Source organism: Pristiophorus japonicus, chromosome 3 (assembly GCF_044704955.1).
Source record: "Pristiophorus japonicus isolate sPriJap1 chromosome 3, sPriJap1.hap1, whole genome shotgun sequence".
In the NCBI taxonomy this organism is placed as follows: Eukaryota; Metazoa; Chordata; class Chondrichthyes; family Pristiophoridae; genus Pristiophorus; species Pristiophorus japonicus.
This window is the reverse complement of record NC_091979.1, coordinates 232,425,307-232,443,064: the sequence shown is the minus strand read 5'-3', so window position 1 is coordinate 232,443,064 and position 17,758 is coordinate 232,425,307. Positions and strand designations below refer to the sequence as shown.

General features: G+C 49.1%; 1 protein-coding gene across 3 annotated transcripts in view; it reads right to left on the bottom strand.

Moving 5' to 3' along the window:
* The window catches only part of LOC139260163 (LIM domain-binding protein 1), a 140,715-nt gene that overhangs the window by 6,882 nt on the left and 116,075 nt on the right, over window positions 1-17,758 (bottom strand). For 2 of the 3 annotated variants that reach the window (XM_070876399.1, XM_070876400.1), the window contains exons 3-8: window positions 17,574-17,618; window positions 15,081-15,156; window positions 11,756-11,858; window positions 10,545-10,717; window positions 8,856-8,978; window positions 6,639-6,722 (exon numbers count right to left, since the gene is read on the bottom strand). In XM_070876399.1, the coding sequence (XP_070732500.1) occupies window positions 6,639-6,722; window positions 8,856-8,978; window positions 10,545-10,717; window positions 11,756-11,858; window positions 15,081-15,156; window positions 17,574-17,618 (604 nt within the window). The remainder of the gene's footprint in view (window positions 1-6,638; window positions 6,723-8,855; window positions 8,979-10,544; window positions 10,718-11,755; window positions 11,859-15,080; window positions 15,157-17,573; window positions 17,619-17,758) is intronic. The other variant, XM_070876401.1, reaches the window with a different exon arrangement.

Sequence of the window (17,758 nt, the reverse complement as noted above, 5' to 3'; positions counted from 1 at the left end):
TAGCTCACTGCACTGAGTCCAAACACCCACCATCTGCTCCGCAATCCTCGAAGGATGGGCAATAAATGCCAGCCTTGCCAGTGATGCCCACATCCCATAATCCAGGGATGGGCAATAAATGCGGCTATGTGCCACGAACAAATTAAAATAAATTGTTATTGAGTCTCGGAGCAAGGGAATCCATTTTTGTAAACTTTGTACCTTGATACCTTGAGGTCACATACAGAGTCTAAACAAACATTCTCCCTAATTACATATATTTCATGTTGCTGATACTAACAGATTCTCGTTAATTCTGAATTTTGTGTATGTCATCACGAGTGAGTGGCTGGCTCGGCTACCTCAGAGCGCATTTGAACATATATTGCCGTTCCTTCATCGTCACTGGGTCAAAATCCTGGAACTCCCTCTCTAACAGCACTGTGGGAGCACTTTCACCACACGGACTGCAGCGGTTCAAGGCGGCGGCTCACCACCACCTTCTCAAGGGGCAACTAAGGAAGGGCAATAAATGCCGGCCTTGCCAGCGACACCTAAGTCCTATGAATTAATGTTTTGACGTAGTTTTGTGGGACCAGTCACCTGTAGATCAGGTAAGTCCCTTTCCCAGTTTTTTTAATATGATAATGCAACAGTTTTATACTCATTTCTTCCTGGTGAAAAACCACAAATTACCAGATTTATTAAATTCAATTTCATAATTTGCCCATGGTGAGATTTGAACTCATGACCTCCAAGTTGCAAGTCCAGTACCACAACCACTATACTGTACCCAACAGTGAGATAGCGGCACGAAAGGCAGCCCATTCCAAACTTCCAGGCCTCTGAATTCAAACAAGTAAGAAGATTAAGTGAATATGGGACTGAGCTTTGAGGGCTAGAGCTCAGTTTGGGAACCTTTGCCGTAGGATATTACAGTTAGCACAGTGCTCAATGAATTATCTTCTGCACATCGTCCATGCCTCTGATCCATACAGGAGGCCGGGTATTACTACAGCCCTGTAGACCATGAGCTTGGTGGTAGATTTGAGGGCCTGGTCTTCGAACACTCTTTTCCTCAGGCGGCCAAAGGCTGCACTGGCGCACAGCGGTGTTGAATCTCCGCATCAATGTCTGCTCTTGTTGATAAGACGACAACTCAAATCGCTGGAGATATATCACCAATGATGTCTCAGCAAGAGCCTACAAATCCCCTGAGAGGACAGGCGCACTAACATCAGTGTCCTCGTCCAGGCTAACATCCCCGCATTGAAGCACTAACCACACTCGATCAGCTTCACTGGGCAGGCCACATAGTTCGCATGCCAGACGCGAGACTCCCTAAGCAAATGCTCTATGTGGAGCTCCTTCATGGCAAACAAGCCAAAGGTGGGCAGCGGAAACATTATAAGGACACCCTCAAAGCCTCCTTGATAAAGTGCGACATCACCACTGACACCTGGGAGTACTTGGCCGAAGATCGCCCTAGGTGGAGAAAGTGCATCTGGGAGGGTGTTGAGCTCTTCGAATCTCAACGCCAAGAGCGTGAAGAGGTCAAGCGCAGGCAGCGGAAGGAGCATGCGGTAAATCAGTCCCACACACCCCTTCCCTCGGCGAATATCTGTCCCACCTGTGACAGAGTCTGTGGCTCTCGTATTGGATTGTTCAGCCACCAGAGACCTCACTTCAGGAGTGGAAGCAAGTCTTCCTCGATTCCGAGGCACTGCTATGATGCAATGAATTGTCTGCTGTGCAACTAAAGTCGACCACTCTCTGATAAAAAGACAGCATGCTAAGGTTGGGGCTGGGCCCCTTTAACATTACGCGATAGGGCAATCTTGTAACAGCATTCCCTGGCATTCTCTCATCCACAAAAGTGGGAGGTAGCCATGGAAATAGTGGATGCAATGGTTGTCATCTTCCAAAATTAGATTATGGAACAATTCCTGCAGATTGGAGAGTGGCAAATGTAACCCCACTATTTAAAAAAGGATGGAGAGAGAAAACAGGGATCTACAGACCAGTTAGCCTAACATCAGAAACATAGAAACATAGAAACATAGAAAATAGGTGCAGGAGCAGGCCATTCAGCCCTTCTAGCCTGCACCGCCATTCAATGAGTTCATGGCTGAACATGAAACTTCAGTACCCCCTTCCTGCTTTCTCGCCATACCCCTTGATCCCCCTAGTAGTAAGGACTTCATCTAACTCCCTTTTGAATATATTTAGTGAATTGGCCTCAACTACTTTCTGTGGTAGAGAATTCCACAGGTTCACCACTCTCTGGGTGAAGAAGTTTCTCCTCATCTCGGTCCTAAATGGCTTACCCCTTTTCCTCAGACTGTGACCCCTGGTTCTGGACTTCCCCAACATTGGGAACATTCTTTCTGCATCTAACCTGTCTAAACCCGTCAGAATTTTAAACGTTTCTATGAGGTCCCCTCTCATTCTTCTGAACTTCAGTGAATACAAGCCCAGTTGATCCAGTCTTTCTTGATAGGTCAGTCCCGCCATCCCGGGAATCAGTCTGGTGAACCTTCGCTGCACTCCCTCAATAGCAAGAATGTCCTTCCTCAAGTTAGGAGACCAAAACTGTACACAATACTCCAGGTGTGGCCTCACCAAGGCCCTGTACAACTGTAGCAACACCTCCCTGCCCCTGTATTCAAATCCCCTCGCTATGAAGGCCAACATGCCATTTGCTTTCTTAACCGCCTGCTGTACCTGCATGCTAACCTTCAATGACTGATGTACCATGACACCCAGGTCTCGTTGCACCTTCCCTTTTCCTAATCTGTCACCATTCAGATAATAGTCTGTCTCTCTGTTTTTACCACCAAAGTGGATAACCTCACATTTATCCACATTATACTTCATCTGCCATGCATTTGCCCACTCACCTAACCTATCCAAGTCACTCTGCAGCCTAATAGCATCCTCCTCGCAGCTCACACTGCCACCCAACTTAGTATCATCCGCAAATTTGGAGATACTGCATTTAATCCCCTCGTCTAAATCATTAATGTACAATGTAAACAGCTGGGGCCCCAAGCACAGAACCTTGCGGCACTCCACTAGTCACTGCCTGCCATTCTGAAAAGTACCCGTTTACTCCTACTCTTTGCTTCCTGTCTGACAACCAGTTCTCAATCCACGTCAGCACACTACCCCCAATCCCATGTGCTTTAACTTTGCACATTAATCTCTTGTGTGGGACCTTGTCGAAAGCCTTCTGAAAGTCCAAATATACCACATCAACTGGTTCTCCTTTGTCCACTTTACTGGAAACATCCTCAAAAAATTCCAGAAGATTTGTCAAGCATGATTTCCCTTTCACAAATCCATGCTGACTTGGACCTATCATGTCACCATTTTCCAGATGCACTGCTATGACATCCTTAATAATTGATTCCATCATTTTACCCACTACTGAGGTCAGGCTGACCGGTCTATAATTCCCTGTTTTCTCTTTCCCTCCTTTTTTAAAAAGTGGGGTTACATTGGCTACCCTCCACTCCATAGGAACTGATCCAGAGTCAATGGAATGTTGGAAAATGACTGTCAATGCATCCGCTATTTCCAAGGCCACCTCCTTAAGTACTCTAGGATGCAGTCCATCAGGCCCTGGGGATTTATCGGCCTTCAATCCCATCAATTTCCCCAACACAATTTCCTGACTAATAAAGATTTCCCTCAGTTCCCCCTCCTTACTAGACCCTCTGACCCCTTTTATATCCGGAAGGTTGTTTGTATCCTCCTTAGTGAATACCGAACCAAAGTACTTGTTCAATTGGTCTGCCATTTCTTTGTTCCCTGTTATGACTTCCCCTGATTCTGACTGCAGGGGACCTACGTTTGTCTTCACCAACCTTTTTCTCTTTACATACCTATAGAAACTTTTGCAATCCGCCTTAATGTTCCCTGCAAGCTTCTTCTCGTACTCCATTTTCCCTGCCCTAATCAAACCCTTTGTCCTCCTCTGCTGAGTTCTAAATTTCTCCCAGTCCCCGGGTTCGCTGCTATTTCTGGCCAATTTGTATGCCACTTCCTTGGCTTTAATACTATCCCTGATTTCCCTTGATAGCCACGGTTGAGCCACCTTCCCTTTTTTATTTTTACGCCAGACAGGAATGTACAATTGTTGTAGTTCATCCATGCGGTCTCTAAATGTCTGCCATTGCCCATCCACAGTCAACCCCTTAAGTATCATTCGCCAATCTATCCTAGCCAATTCACGCCTCATACCTTCAAAGTTACCCTTCTTTAAGTTCTGGACCATGGTCTCTGAAATTACTGTTTCATTCTCCATCCTAATGCAGAATTCCACCATATTATGGTCACTCTTCCCCAAGGGGCCTCGCACAATGAGATTGCTAATTAATCCTCTCTCATTACACAACACCCAGTCTAAGATGGCCTCCCCCCTAGTTGGTTCCTCAACATATTGGTCTAGAAAACCATCCCTTATGCACTCCAGGAAATCCTCCTCCACCGTATTGCTTCCAGTTTGGCTAGCCCAATCTATGTGCATATTAAAGTCACCCATTATAACTGCTACACCTTTATTGCATGCACCCCTAATTTCCTGTTTGATGCCCTCCCCAACATCCCTATTACTGTTTGGAGGTCTGTACACAACTCCTACTAACGTTTTTTGCCCTTTGGTGTTCTGCAGCTCTACCCATATAGATTCCACATCATCCAAGCTAATGTCTTTCCTAACTATTGCATTAATCTCCTCTTTAACCAGCAATGCTACCCCACCTCCTTTTCCTTTTATTCTATCCTTCCTGAATGTTGAATACCCCTGAATGTTGAGTTCCCAGCCCTGATCATCCTGGAGCCACGTCTCCGTAATCCCAATCACATCAGGGAAAATGCCAGTCTATTATAAAGGATGTCATAACGGCACACTTGGATAATATCAACGGGATTAGACAAAGTCAACATGGATTTATGAAACGAAAATCATGTTTGACAAACCTACTGGAGTTTTTTGAGGATGTAACTGATAGAATAGATAAGGGAGAACCTGTGGATGTAGTGTATTTGGATTTTCAGAAGGCCTTTGATAAAGTCCCACATCAGAGGTTAGTGTGAAAAATTAAAGCACATAGGATTGGGGGTAATGTACTGGTATGGATTGAAAATTGGTTAACTGACAGGAAACAAAGAGTAGGAATAAACGGGTCTTTTTCGGGGTGGTGGACAGTGACTAGTGGGATACCACAGGGATCAGTGTTTGGGCCCCAGCTATTCACAATATATATAAATGATTTGGATGAGGGAACCAAATGTAATATTTCCAAGTTTGCTGGTGACACAAAACTAGGTGGGATTGTGAGTTGTGAGGAAGATGCAAAGACGCTGCAAGGCGATTTAAATAGGTTGAGGAATGGGCAAACACATGGCAGATGCAGTATAACGTGGATAAATGTGAAGTTATCCACTTTGGTAGGAAAAACATAAAGACAAAGTATTATTTAAATGGTAATAGCTTGGGAAATGTCGATGTACAGAGGGACCTGGGTGTCCTTGTACACCAGTCATTGAAAGCAAACGTGCAGGTGCAGCAAGCAGTTAGGAAGGCAAATGGTATGTTGGCCTACATTGCAAGAGGATTTGAGTACAGGAGCAAGGATGTCTTACTACAGTTATACAGGACCTTGGTGAGACCACACCTGGAGTATTGTGTGCAGTTTTTGTCTCCTTACCTAAGACAGGATATACTTGCCATAGAGGGAGTGCAGCGAAGGTTCACCAGACTGATTCCTGAGATGGCAGGACTGTCGTATGAGGAGAGACTGGGTCGACTAGGCCTGTTTTCACTAGAGTTTAGAAGAATGAGAGGGGATCTCATTGAAATGTATAAAATTCTGACTGGGTTGGATAGACTGGATGCAGGGAGAATGTTTCCCCTGGCTGGGAAGTCTAGAACAAGGGGTCACAGTCTCAGGATACGGGGTAGGAAATTAGGAACCGAGATGAGGAGAAATTTTTTCACTCAGAGGGTGATGAACCTCAGAGGGTGTGGAATTCTCTACCACAGAAGGCTGTGGAGGCCAAGTCACTGAATATATTTAACAAGGAGATAGGTAAATTTCTAGACACAAAAGGTATCAAGGGGTATGGGGAAAAGGCGGGAATATGGTATTGAGATAGAGGATCAGCCATGATCATATTGAATGGCGGTGCAGACTTGAAGGGCCGAATAGCCTACTACTGCTTTTATTTTCTATGTTTCTAGAACAGCACTGGATTCGACCAGTGGCTAAAGACCAGAGGGCACAAGAGGAAATCAAAAGCATTTGTCCCATTGGGGGGGGTTTCTGCAGCTATGGTCAATTAGCATGCTGGCTCCACACAGTGTGAAATGTAGCTGTTTGGATGAAGAACCCAGAGTGTTGCTGGCAGCCCTGAAACGTGGCAACATTGCAAGTGGCAAATAATCTTATTGTTAAATGATGAATGACTACTGGGAATTCCTTGCTGCCAAAACAATTAAATATATTCAGCTGGAAGCTGACATTTTCTTTTAGTTATAAACTTCTTCAGAACATGTAGGTTTTATTAGTCGATATGAATTAAAGAGCCTGCGAAGCCTTGTTTCCTCCTGGTAGATTTTTAAACTAGTACGCTGTATTTTAAACTGGCCTTACTCGGAGGTAGTTGAGGGTAGAGTTGGACAGGCCGCATCTTGTGATGTTCTTTGAAAGCTGGTCCAGCATCTGTGGGTCCTGGGACTGTTAAAGAAAGAAAGACTTGGATTTATATAGCGCCTTTCACGACCACCAGATGTCTTAAAGCACCTTGAAGCCAAAGTAGTACTTTTGGAGTGTAGTCACTGTTGTATTGTGGGAAATGCGGCAGTCAATTTGCACACAGCAAGCTCCCACAAACAGCAATGTGATAATGACCAGATAATCTAATTTTTGATTGAGGGATAAATATTGGCCAGGGAACTGGGGATAACTCCCCTCTGCTCTTCTTCGAGATAGTGCCATGGGATCTCTTACATCCACTTGAGAGGCCTGTTTAACGTCTCAGCTGACAATGCAGCACTCCCTCAATACTGCACCAGGAGTGTCAGCCTAGATTTTTTTGTGCTCAAGTCCCTGGAGTGGGACTTGAACCCACAATCTTCTGACTCAGAGGTGAGAGTACTGTCCACTGAGCCATGGCTGACACTTAAAAACAAGGAATAGAGCAATAAGCAGTTTGGTGAGGCGCGGTTGGATTAATACAAAACAACACATTCCCCCAGGTTACGAGAAACTCGGAGCAGAGTCTCGGGATTAGTTTCAGAGTTTGAGTTTGTGGTTTTCGGTGGCGTGGGGTGTTATTCATTGCTTGGCTATCAACGGCCTGTCGCTTTGAAAATTCACTATGTACCAGTACCAGGAAGAATTTGACATCTTTAGTGATGATATGGGAGCAAGCCTCTTCCTTCAGGGGTAGCATTCCCGCCTCCGAGTCGGAAGGTGAGGGGTTCGAGCCCCACTCCAGGCAGTCCCAATGAATGGAGACTAGACTGTGCTCGCTAAATACTGGGTTGACATCCAGCAGGGGGACTCACATCCAGACTGAGTGACCCTTGGTAGAGGGGTAACACTCCTGCCTCTGAGTTCGAAGGGTCGCGTTCAGGCCCCACTCCAGACTTGCCCCGGTGAGCGGAGCCCCAGCTGTGAATACTGGGTGGGTGCCCAGTGGGGTGTGAGTGATGGGCGTGGGTGGGGGGTGTGTTCCACCCCCCAGTGTAAAGGGTAGGAGGGGATCTTCAGCCTTGTTGGCAGCCCACCTCAGAGAAGGTACTCCAAAGATAAACATCGCAAGGAAGTCAACAGGGAACAATGTGAGACTGGGGCTCAGACCTGCCTCATGGCAGAATGGCAGAACCAAATAAGCTGATGACGCGATGTTCCATTTCTGGAGATAAATACTGGAAGAATTAATTGAAAGGTTAATTTGAAGAAAATGTTCAAAGTGTAAACACTCCAAGACCACAAACCAGAACAATAGCATTAAAACTGAGTGAGATCATTAAATCGAGCTTTTCACCCCTTACTTCATTCATTTGTGACAGAAACAGATCATTGAGACTCACAAAAGAAAGATAGAAAGACTTGCATTTATATAGCGCCCAAAGCGCTTTACAGCCAATGAAGTACTTTTGGGGTGTAGTCACTGTTGTAATGTGGGAAATGCGGTAGATAATTTGTGCACAGCAAGCTCCCACAAACAGCAATGAAATAATGAGGAGATAATCTGTTTTAGTGATGTTGGTTAAGGGATAAATATTGGTCCAGGATACAGTGGATAACTCCCCTGCTCTTCTTCGAAATAGTGCCATGGGATCTTTTACTTCCATCTGAGAGAGCAGACGGAGCCTCGTTTTAACGTCTCACCCAAAAGACGGCACCTCCGACAGTGCAGCGCTCCCTCAGTACTGCATGGGAAATGATTTTATCAAACTTGTGGCATTAACCAAAATTCACTCCCAAGTTTGGCACTTGTGAGTTATCAGGTTAACTCACTTCTTGCACTCGAATCGTACTTTCACATAAAGCAGCTCAAAATGCTTTGCAAGGAGCAGATATTTTGAAAAAATAATAAAGTTTGTCCCCCTCTGAACAATATTGGGGTTTTCTCTCGCTGAAAGTATTTGAACTGGAACTAGAGGAGCCAGATCTTTGAAGGAAGTTTTCTTGTGGACTTTAGTGGCTGTTAAGGTGAGAGATGTTGAACACATGCACATTTCAGGTGACCAGTGTCGACACCGAGCGTTCCAGTGGAACAGCCCGCTGAGGAGAAGCAGCAGAGTTTACGGATCGGGAGTGGGTGGAGAAGGAGGCCCGTCTTGGCGAGAAGATACTCACATTCATGGCGAGGATGCTGCGTGGGATCAGCTCACGGTGTTGCCTGATGTTAAAATGCCAGGTCTTAATCCTCATCATATCATCAAACATGAACTCCAGATATAACCGCCCCTCCACGCACACCTAGCAACACAGACAGCAACAAGATAAATAACGGTACATCATCCTCATTACAAGTGCCAATTCTAACACTCGACTAAACGGCACCCTCAATTATAACACTCTCTCAACACCCCACCCTCATTACAAATCTGACTATTAATGAAGGTTCACCAAACTGATTCCTGAGATGGGGGGATTGTCCTAGGAGGAGAGATTGAGTAGACGAGGCCTATATCCTCTAGAGTTTAGACGAATGAGAGCTGATCACATTGAAACATACAAAATTCTTACAGGGCTTGACAGGGTAGATGCAGGGAGGATGTTCCCCCTGGCTGGGGAGTCTAGAACCAGGGGTCACAGTCTCAGAATAAGGGGTCGGCCATTTAGGACTGAGATGAGGAGAAATTCCTTCACTCAGAGGGTGGTGAATCTCTAGAATTCTCTACCCCAGAGGGCTGTGGAAGTTCAGTCTTTGAGTATATTCATGACAGAGATCGATAGATTTTTGAATATTAAGGCAAGGCCGGCATTTATCGGCCATCCCTAATTGCCCTTGAGAAGATGGTGGTGGGCCTCCCTCTTGAACAAACCTTGTTAAACCATGTGCCATTGTTGGTCAGAGCACTGGTCTTCAAAGATGGCACTTTGTTACAATGTGTTAAGGTACCATTGTACCATTCCACCGAATGTCTGGGGACACCCAGTTAGTGGGAGGGAAGCAGAGAATGTGGTTGAACGTTCTGAGCAGCAACAGCAGAGACCTGGAAATAACTCGCCCACCCTTTCACCTGGCCCCTTTCATCTGGATGACAGAGAGAGAGAGAGAAGGGGTCACGAACGAAAAAGGAGTAACCCCCTCTGCCACAAAAGAAACAACATGGACCCCCCTCCCCTCCCCTCGCTTCACCTCTGCAAATTCAATAATGGGACCAGGGTTTGACTCCCACCCCAGTTCATATGATGATCGTCTCAGTTGTTTATTGGCTGTAAGTCGGGTTGCCAACTCTGATCGGGCGTATTCCTGGAGGTTTCATCACATGACCTCCCGCCTCCAACCGCCCCACCCGATCAAACAGCCTTTCCCCCATCTCCAATATAAGCAAAATGCCTCTATGATTTTTCTCTCCTGAGTTGCTCGCAGCAGTGCCCAGGAGATTAATCTTCACTTGCCGGAGACTCCAGGGCAATCCTGGAGGGATGGCAACCTTACCTGTAAGGGTCCTCTGTGATGTCAGTCTCAATGCAGTTCTTAGTGGGAATGGGTCCACAGTCTGAAATTGATCTCAATTTGGCAATCGCTCTCAGGGAAGCCACAAATACAGCAATGTGGGAATAGGAAGTATTCCACCAGTGCTGGAGTGGCCTGATCCTCTGAGCTGTTGCAACACCACGGTATCAGCCCACCTCATTTCACGGGCAGGGATCCCTGCCTGGAGGCTCAGTGGAGACGTAAACCCCAAACCCCCTCCCGCCCGCCCGCCCGTGGACAAGAGGCAAATTGCCACGCGATGACTCCCCCTTCATCCCGCTGTGATCCCCAGCACTGAGAGCCCCTGGGCTGCAGCGTACAGTCAGTGGGTCACCTACCTTGGTGAACATGGGCTTTCCGTGCTGTGTCACCATCGTGCACTGGTCGCAGTCCAGCGACACAAAGTTATTGTGGAATGATTCCTTTGGGTGCTTGAGGACATAGTAGAGGTCGGTCGCCCCTCCCTCGAAGATACTGCGAAAATAGCGTGGGATCAAAGTCCGGCCAATAGCTGCAGGAGAGACGGAAGAAATGGGAAAGTATTATTTTATTTCAAGGCACCAATTCTCGTTGCGATAATAGCTCCACTGGTACTAGTCTTCCTCCAGCACTTTGACCATTCTCCGTGTGTGGGTCTAGGCAAAGAGCAGCAGTGGGGTTGTTCGAAAGACTTGCATTTCTATAGCACCTTTCACAACCTCAGGACATCCCAAAGCGCTTTACAGCCAATGAAGTACTTTTTGAAGTGTAGTCACTGTTGTAATGTAGGAAATGTGGCAGCCAATTTGCACACAGCAAACTTCCACACACAGCAATGGGATAATGGCCAGATCATCTGTTTTAGTGATGTTGGCTGAGGGTTAAATATTGGCCCAGGACACCAGGGATACCTCCCCTGTTCTTCTTCGAAATAGTGCCGTGGGATCTTTTATATCCACCTGAGCGGGCAGACGGGACCTCGATTTAACGTCTCATCTGAAAGACGGCACCTCCGACAGTGCAGCGCTCCCTCAGTACTGCACTGAAATGTGAGATTAGATTATGTGCTCAAGTCCTGGAGTGAGGCTTGAACCCACGACTTTCTGACACAGAGGCAGGAGGAGCCAAATTGACACATTCAACCACATTAAGGGCATCAAGGCTGAACCTGATCCCGTCCTCATCCAAAGCCCACACATCCGCACCGCCCAGCAGGGTTCGCAGGATGGTGATCAGGAGCAAAAACCCGGGGGGGATTTCTTTTCCTCTACAGATGCTGGGACACGGACTCCAACTACAGATCATTGAATTCAGTGCAGACAAGGAATTGAAGCTGGGAGCTTCCTGCTCGGGGATGGTGCTTTTATCTCCCAGCCATTGGGAATTTGTGGTTCTTTATCTGACAAAATGAGAAATAGTTCTCAGAAGAGGGATTCCGTTACACCAGAATGAAACTTCATATCCAACAATGCTGTGGCAGCTCACCACTCAGATAATCAACAATTGGGAGCATGACCTCAGGAAGAGGGGAGAGAGAGAGATTGGGAAACAGAATAACGGAACAACTTACTGTATCTCTTCGGCCCGTCTTCCAAACAGAAGGTAATGGTTAACATGGCATCATCTTCAAAAAACTCCGTGGTGAAGGCATCCCACCAGAGATTGTCACATTCCTGAAAAGAGCAGGATTCAGTTAGCGGATGGGAATGTGAGAAAGACGAAAGAGAAAATGAAAAAATGAATGAGGGGGAAACCAAGAGAAAGAGTAAGAGAGAAAAAGTGAGAGAGAGCAAGGGAATGAAAATAAGAACGAGAATGAGAGTGTGTGAAAGAAACAAGACAAGAGAAAACAAAAGAGAAATCGAGAGACAGGAAATACAGAGAGAACATGAGCAATATTGTACAAGAGAGAGTGTAATAGAGAAAGAAAGACTTGCATTTATGTACAGGTGCAGCGTGGGGACCGAGGACATTCTGGATTCCACATTTCTACAGACCTTGGATCGTCTTTCTGACGTCACAAATCTGGAAACACCAGAGCCCAGGTTCGGGTATTCCTGGATTTCGGAATGTCAGAAAGGGGGGTCACCGCTGAGGAGCTGTTCGGGCCGCCGGCTCTGTCGGCGAGCTGTTCGGGCAGGGCCCACCGAGATGGAGCTGTTCGGGCAGGGCCCACCGAGGAGGAGCTGTTCGGGCAGGGCCCACCGAGGTGGAGCTGTTTGGGCAGGGCCCACCGAGGTGGAGCTGTTCGGGCAGGGCCCACCGAGGAGGAGCTGTTCGGGCAGGGGCCACCGAGGTGGAGCTGTTTGGGCAGGGCCCACCGAGGTGGAGCTGTTCGGGCAGGGCCCCGCCGAGGTGGAGCTGTTCGGGCAGGGCCCACCGAGGAGGAGCTGTTCGGGCAGGGCCCACCGAGGAGGAGCTGTTCGGGCAGGGCCCACCGAGGCGGAGCTGTTCGGGCAGGGCCCACCGAGGTGGAGCTGTTCGGGCACGGCCCACCGAGGTGGAGCTGTTCGAGCAGGGCCCACCGAGGTGGAGCTGTTCGGGCAGGGCCCACCAAGGTGGAGCTGTTCGGGCAGGGCCCACCAAGGTGGAGCAGTTCGGGCAGGGCCCACCGAGGAGGAGCTGTTCGGGCAGGGCCCACCGAGGAGGAGCTGTTCGGGCAGGGCCCACCGAGGTGGAGCTGTTCGGGCAGGGCCCACCAAGGTGGAGCTGTTCGGGCAGGGCCCACCAAGGTGGAGCAGTTCGGGCAGGGCCCACCGAGGAGGAGCTGTTCGGGCAGGGCCCACCGAGGAGGAGCTGTTGGTGGAGCTGTTCGGGCAGGGCCCACCGAGGAGGAGCTGTTCGGGCGGGCCCACCGAGGTGGAGCTGTTCGGGCAGGGCCCACCGAGGTGGAGCTGTTCGGGCAGGGCCCACCAAGGTGGAGCTGTTCGGGCAGGGCCCACCGAGGAGGAGCTGTTCGGGCAGGGCCCACCGAGGAGGAGCTGTTCGGGCAGGGCCCACCGAGGTGGAGCTGTTCGGGCAGGGCCCACCGAGGAGGAGCTGTTCGGGCAGGGCCCCGCCGAGGTGGAGCTGTTCGGGCAGGGCCCACCGAGGTGGAGCTGTTCGGGCAGGGCCCACCGAGGTGGAGCTGTTCGGGCAGGGCCCACCGAGGTGGAGCTGTTCGGGCAGGGCCCACCGAGGTGGAGCTGTTCGGGCAGGGCCCACCGAGGTGGAGCTGTTCGGGCAGGGCCCACCGAGGTGGAGCTGTTCGGGCAGGGCCCACCGAAGTGGAGCTGTTCGGGCCGCCGGCTCTGTCGGGGAGCTGTTCGGGCAGGGCCCCGCCGAGGTGGAGCTGTTCGGGCAGGGCCCACCGAGGAGGAGCTGTTCGGGCAGGGCCCACCGAGGTGGAGCAGTTCGGGCGGGCCCCACCAAGGAGGAGCTGTTCGGGCAGGGCCCCGCCGAGGTGGAGCTGTTCGGGCAGGGCCCACCGAGGTGGAGCTGTTCGGGCGGGTCCCGCTGCCAAGGAAGTATTCGGGCCGGCGGACCCCGTCGCAGAGTAGGTGTTGGGGCAGGCCGGTGAGGAGGCCCCGAGGTAAGGGCAGCGGCAGCAAGACGAGGCCCAAGGCCGGGCAGCAACGGGGCCCCGAGGTCAACAGGGTCAGTGGGTCCGGATTCCGGAACATTTTACGGATTCTGAGCGACCCTGCCACCGATCGGTCTGGAGTCCGGATTCTGGAACTCCGGATTTTGGTCGCTGCACCTGTAGTGCCTTTCACGACCACCAAAGCGCTTTACAGCCAATGAAGTACTTTTTGGAGTATAGTCACTGTTGTAATGTGGAAAACGCGGCAGCCAATTTGCGCACAGCAAGCTCCCACAAAAAGCGATGTGAGAATGACCAGATAATCTGTTTTTGTTATGTTGATTGAGAGATAAATATTGGATAGGACACCAGGGATAACTCCCCTACTCTTCTTCAAAGTAGTACCATGGGACCTTTTATGTCCAACTGAGAGGGCAGGTTCAACATCTCATCCGAAAGACGGCACCTCTGACAGTGCAGCGATCCCTCAGTACTGCACTGTGATATCAGCCTAGATTTTTATGCTCAAGTTCTTGGAGTGGGACTTGAATCCACAACCTTCTGACTTAGAGACGAGTGTGCTACCCACTGAGCCACAGCTGATACAGAGAAGACAAGAAAGAGTGGAACAGAGGGAGCACGAAAAAGATTGTGTGAGAGTATGAGGCAGAGTGGGAGAAAGAACGAGAGAGTGAGAAGTGCAGATACATTACCCCATCCCAAGTTACCGAATAGTTATAACCAGGCTGGACTGGTGTTAACAACCCTCACTATCACACTACCTTCTCTGCCAGCTGATATAGCTCTCTACCCATTGTCATTCAACATCCCTGGTTCCCACACACACTACCACCTGTTCAACTTTGGTCTCTGATCATCTTTTCCCAGCTGGTACCCATTCCATCGCCCTCGGAGGCTCCGATTTCAGTAACATGTCGCACAAATGCCTTGTTCAGCAACCCCCTCTCCCAAAATTCAGCCCCAGCGGCCGGGAGTTAGCCGTCAGTCAGTGGGCAGTGCGCAGGGAGCCTGCAGAGTCGGCAGCTTGGCCCTCCCCTTTAATGAAGGCTTTTGGCCCCATTCCCTCCCCACTGGGCAAGTGGGGCACGAAGTTTTACATTCCACCTGCTCTCGGGGGCGGTAACCCGAATATAGGTCGCGGAGCGGGATCTCAGCGCCTGCCACATAAACTCCTGCCTCCCACCAGTTACTGTCCTCAAACGGTACCTGAAATGGCAAACGTTACATTCTCATGCACGAAAATTCTTCCCGTTAATGACCAAACAAAATTTACCAGAACAAAGTCTATTATAAATGTAATTATTTCTTTTACCTCTGCCCAGTTCTGTAATCGTTTGTTGAGCTCGAATATCCTGTAGTCGGTCTGGTTCATGTAGGGTGTATGTCTCCTGCCACATACAGAACAATTGCTGAATAAAACACCTCAGCCACAATAAGTCTGATTTTCAGTAATTTTAAGCCCTCATAGGGCTTCCACACTCAGATTGAAGGCCAAACAACACAAACATGTTTAGAAAAATGTTCAGAGAGTTCATTTTTGTTTCCTATCTCTCTCTCTTTTCATGAAGGCTCCTATCTCACTGAAAGGCTTCACTGCAAACTTCTCCCATGATTTTCATCAGTTTGAGGCTGCACCGAGACCTGAATTGATCCTGCCTGGTCACTGCCAGCATTAGTGGCAGCCACTTTGAAGCCTGAGGCCTGAATGCAACCTCCTTTGTAACAGAAGATGGCAGTGTAGAACATTGGAGGCTTTCTGGTCAGGAAATTGGTTGGTGCTCCAACAAGTTGTCTTCAGAATGTCCTTGCCTCATATGATTTCTTCCTGCCCTCATCCATGCCTTTGTTACCTCTAGACTTGACAACTCCAACGCACTCCTAGCTGGCCTCCCACATTCTACCCTACGTAAATCATCAGCCCGTGTCCTAACTCGCACCAAGTCCCGCTCACCCATCACTCCTGTGCTCGCTGACATTGGCTCCCGGGTAAGCAATATCTCAATTTCAAAATTCTCATCCTTATTTTCAAATCCTTCCATGGCCTCCCCCCGCCCCCGCCATCTCTGTAATCTCCTTCAGCCCCACAACCCCCTGATGTATCCACTGCTCCAATTCTGCCCTCCTGATCATCCCTGATTATAATCGCTCAACCATTGGTGGCCGTGCCTTCTGTTGCCTGGGCCCCAAGCTCTGGAACTCCCTGACTAAACCTCTCTACCTCTTTCCTCCTTCAAAACCTACCTCTTTGACCAAGCGTTTGGTCACCTGCACTAATTTCTACTTACGCGGCCCGGTGTCACATTTTTTGTCTCATAATGCTCCTGTGAAGCGCCTTGGGACGTTGCATTACGTTAAAGGTGCTATATAAATACAAGTTGTTGTTGTTGCCTCCTTTTCCCTGTATGCACCCTTTGTTCCTCGTCGCTCACTATTCCCTTTACTCCCCCATTAGTGGCTGCTCGGTCAGCCCCTGTGGAACTCTTTGCCTCCACCCTGACAACTCTCTTCCTGCTTTTAAAAGCCTCCTTAAAAACCCCTCTCTTTCACCATGCCCTTGGCACACAACCCCCTCTCCCCCACCCCCCACACACACAAAACTCTCTCCCTTTCTCCCTTCGTCTCTCCTGCTTGGCAACCACGGCTTTGAGATGCCTTCTGGTGCATGAAGTGGGGTGGGGAAATGCGAGATGTTAGGGAAGCTCATGATTTCAGGCCGGAATGGCGGGGGGCGGTGGGGGTGGCTGCTTGTTGGTGACCAACCAGATTGTTTCCTCGACAAGAAAGCCCTTGCTTCCACGATGACAGCTTCAGTTGCGAAGGTCGCAGTTAGGCCTCAGGCTTCCAAATGGCTGTCACCATTCCTGACCGTGAGCAGATAATAAAGATTCAGGGCCTTGATGCGGCAATGTTCCTCGCACAGGACAAGCTGGCGATTCAGCCAGCCGAGGTTCAAAGCTGCTGCTGCCTCTGAGAATAACAAGGCCAGGCAGGCTATCACCGTGCTATGCGGCAGTGAGTGCATCACTGAGTCACTCGCCTTTATTTACATTAGCCTGTTCCAAATTAATTTAGCAGTTGATGTCAAGACGTTTCCTGGTTTCTGGAGAAGAAATCATTAAATATTTTGAAAGTTCAGACCCCACCTGGAGTAACTGCGTCCAGTTCTGGGCACCGCATCTCAGGGAGGATATATTGGCCTTGGAGGGGAATACCGGGGCTGAAAGGGTTAAGTTGTCTTGTATTCCCTTGATTTTGGAAAGTTGAGGGGTGATCTAATTGAAGTGTTTACAATGATTAAGGGATTCGATAGACAGAGAACTATTTCTTCTGGTGGGGGGAGTCCAAGACAAGGGGGCGTAGCCTTAAAATTAGAGCCAGGCCGTTGAGGGGTGATGTCGGGAAGCACTTCTTCACGCAAAGGGGAGTGGGAATCTGGAACTCTCTCCCCCAAAAAGCTGTTGAGGTTGGGGATTCAATTGAAAATTTCTAGACTGAGATCGATAATATTTTTGTTGGGAAAGGAAATCTGCCAGGGTCGCCTGTCCTGATCGCCCTCCAGTGGCCCTTGTTGGAAACAGCAGGTGAGTAGACATTGGGTGAGGATAGGATCACATTGCCTGTGTTGACCTCTGTGGTTGACTAGCTTCTGATACTCACTGCCGTTGGCTCGCACATGTAGAATGGGCACTCAGGCATGTTAGCACAGACTTTGATTCAAAGCTGGAATCTCCCTGATCCGTGCCACCCAGAACCACAAGCCCCACCCAGCTGACCGCCGAGCTATCGTCACATTTCTGGCACTTACCCAATACCAGGCTCCAGATATGTCGGAGGATACATAGGTGTCGGACTGTCAAGAGGAAGAAAAAACACATAGGATGGAATAAAATATGGAATATTCAGTGGGATTCACTTTCCATCCCCCACCCACAACCATAGCCCAGGATTGCAAAGGATTTCATTGCTGGAGTGTATCCCAGGCCCAGAATT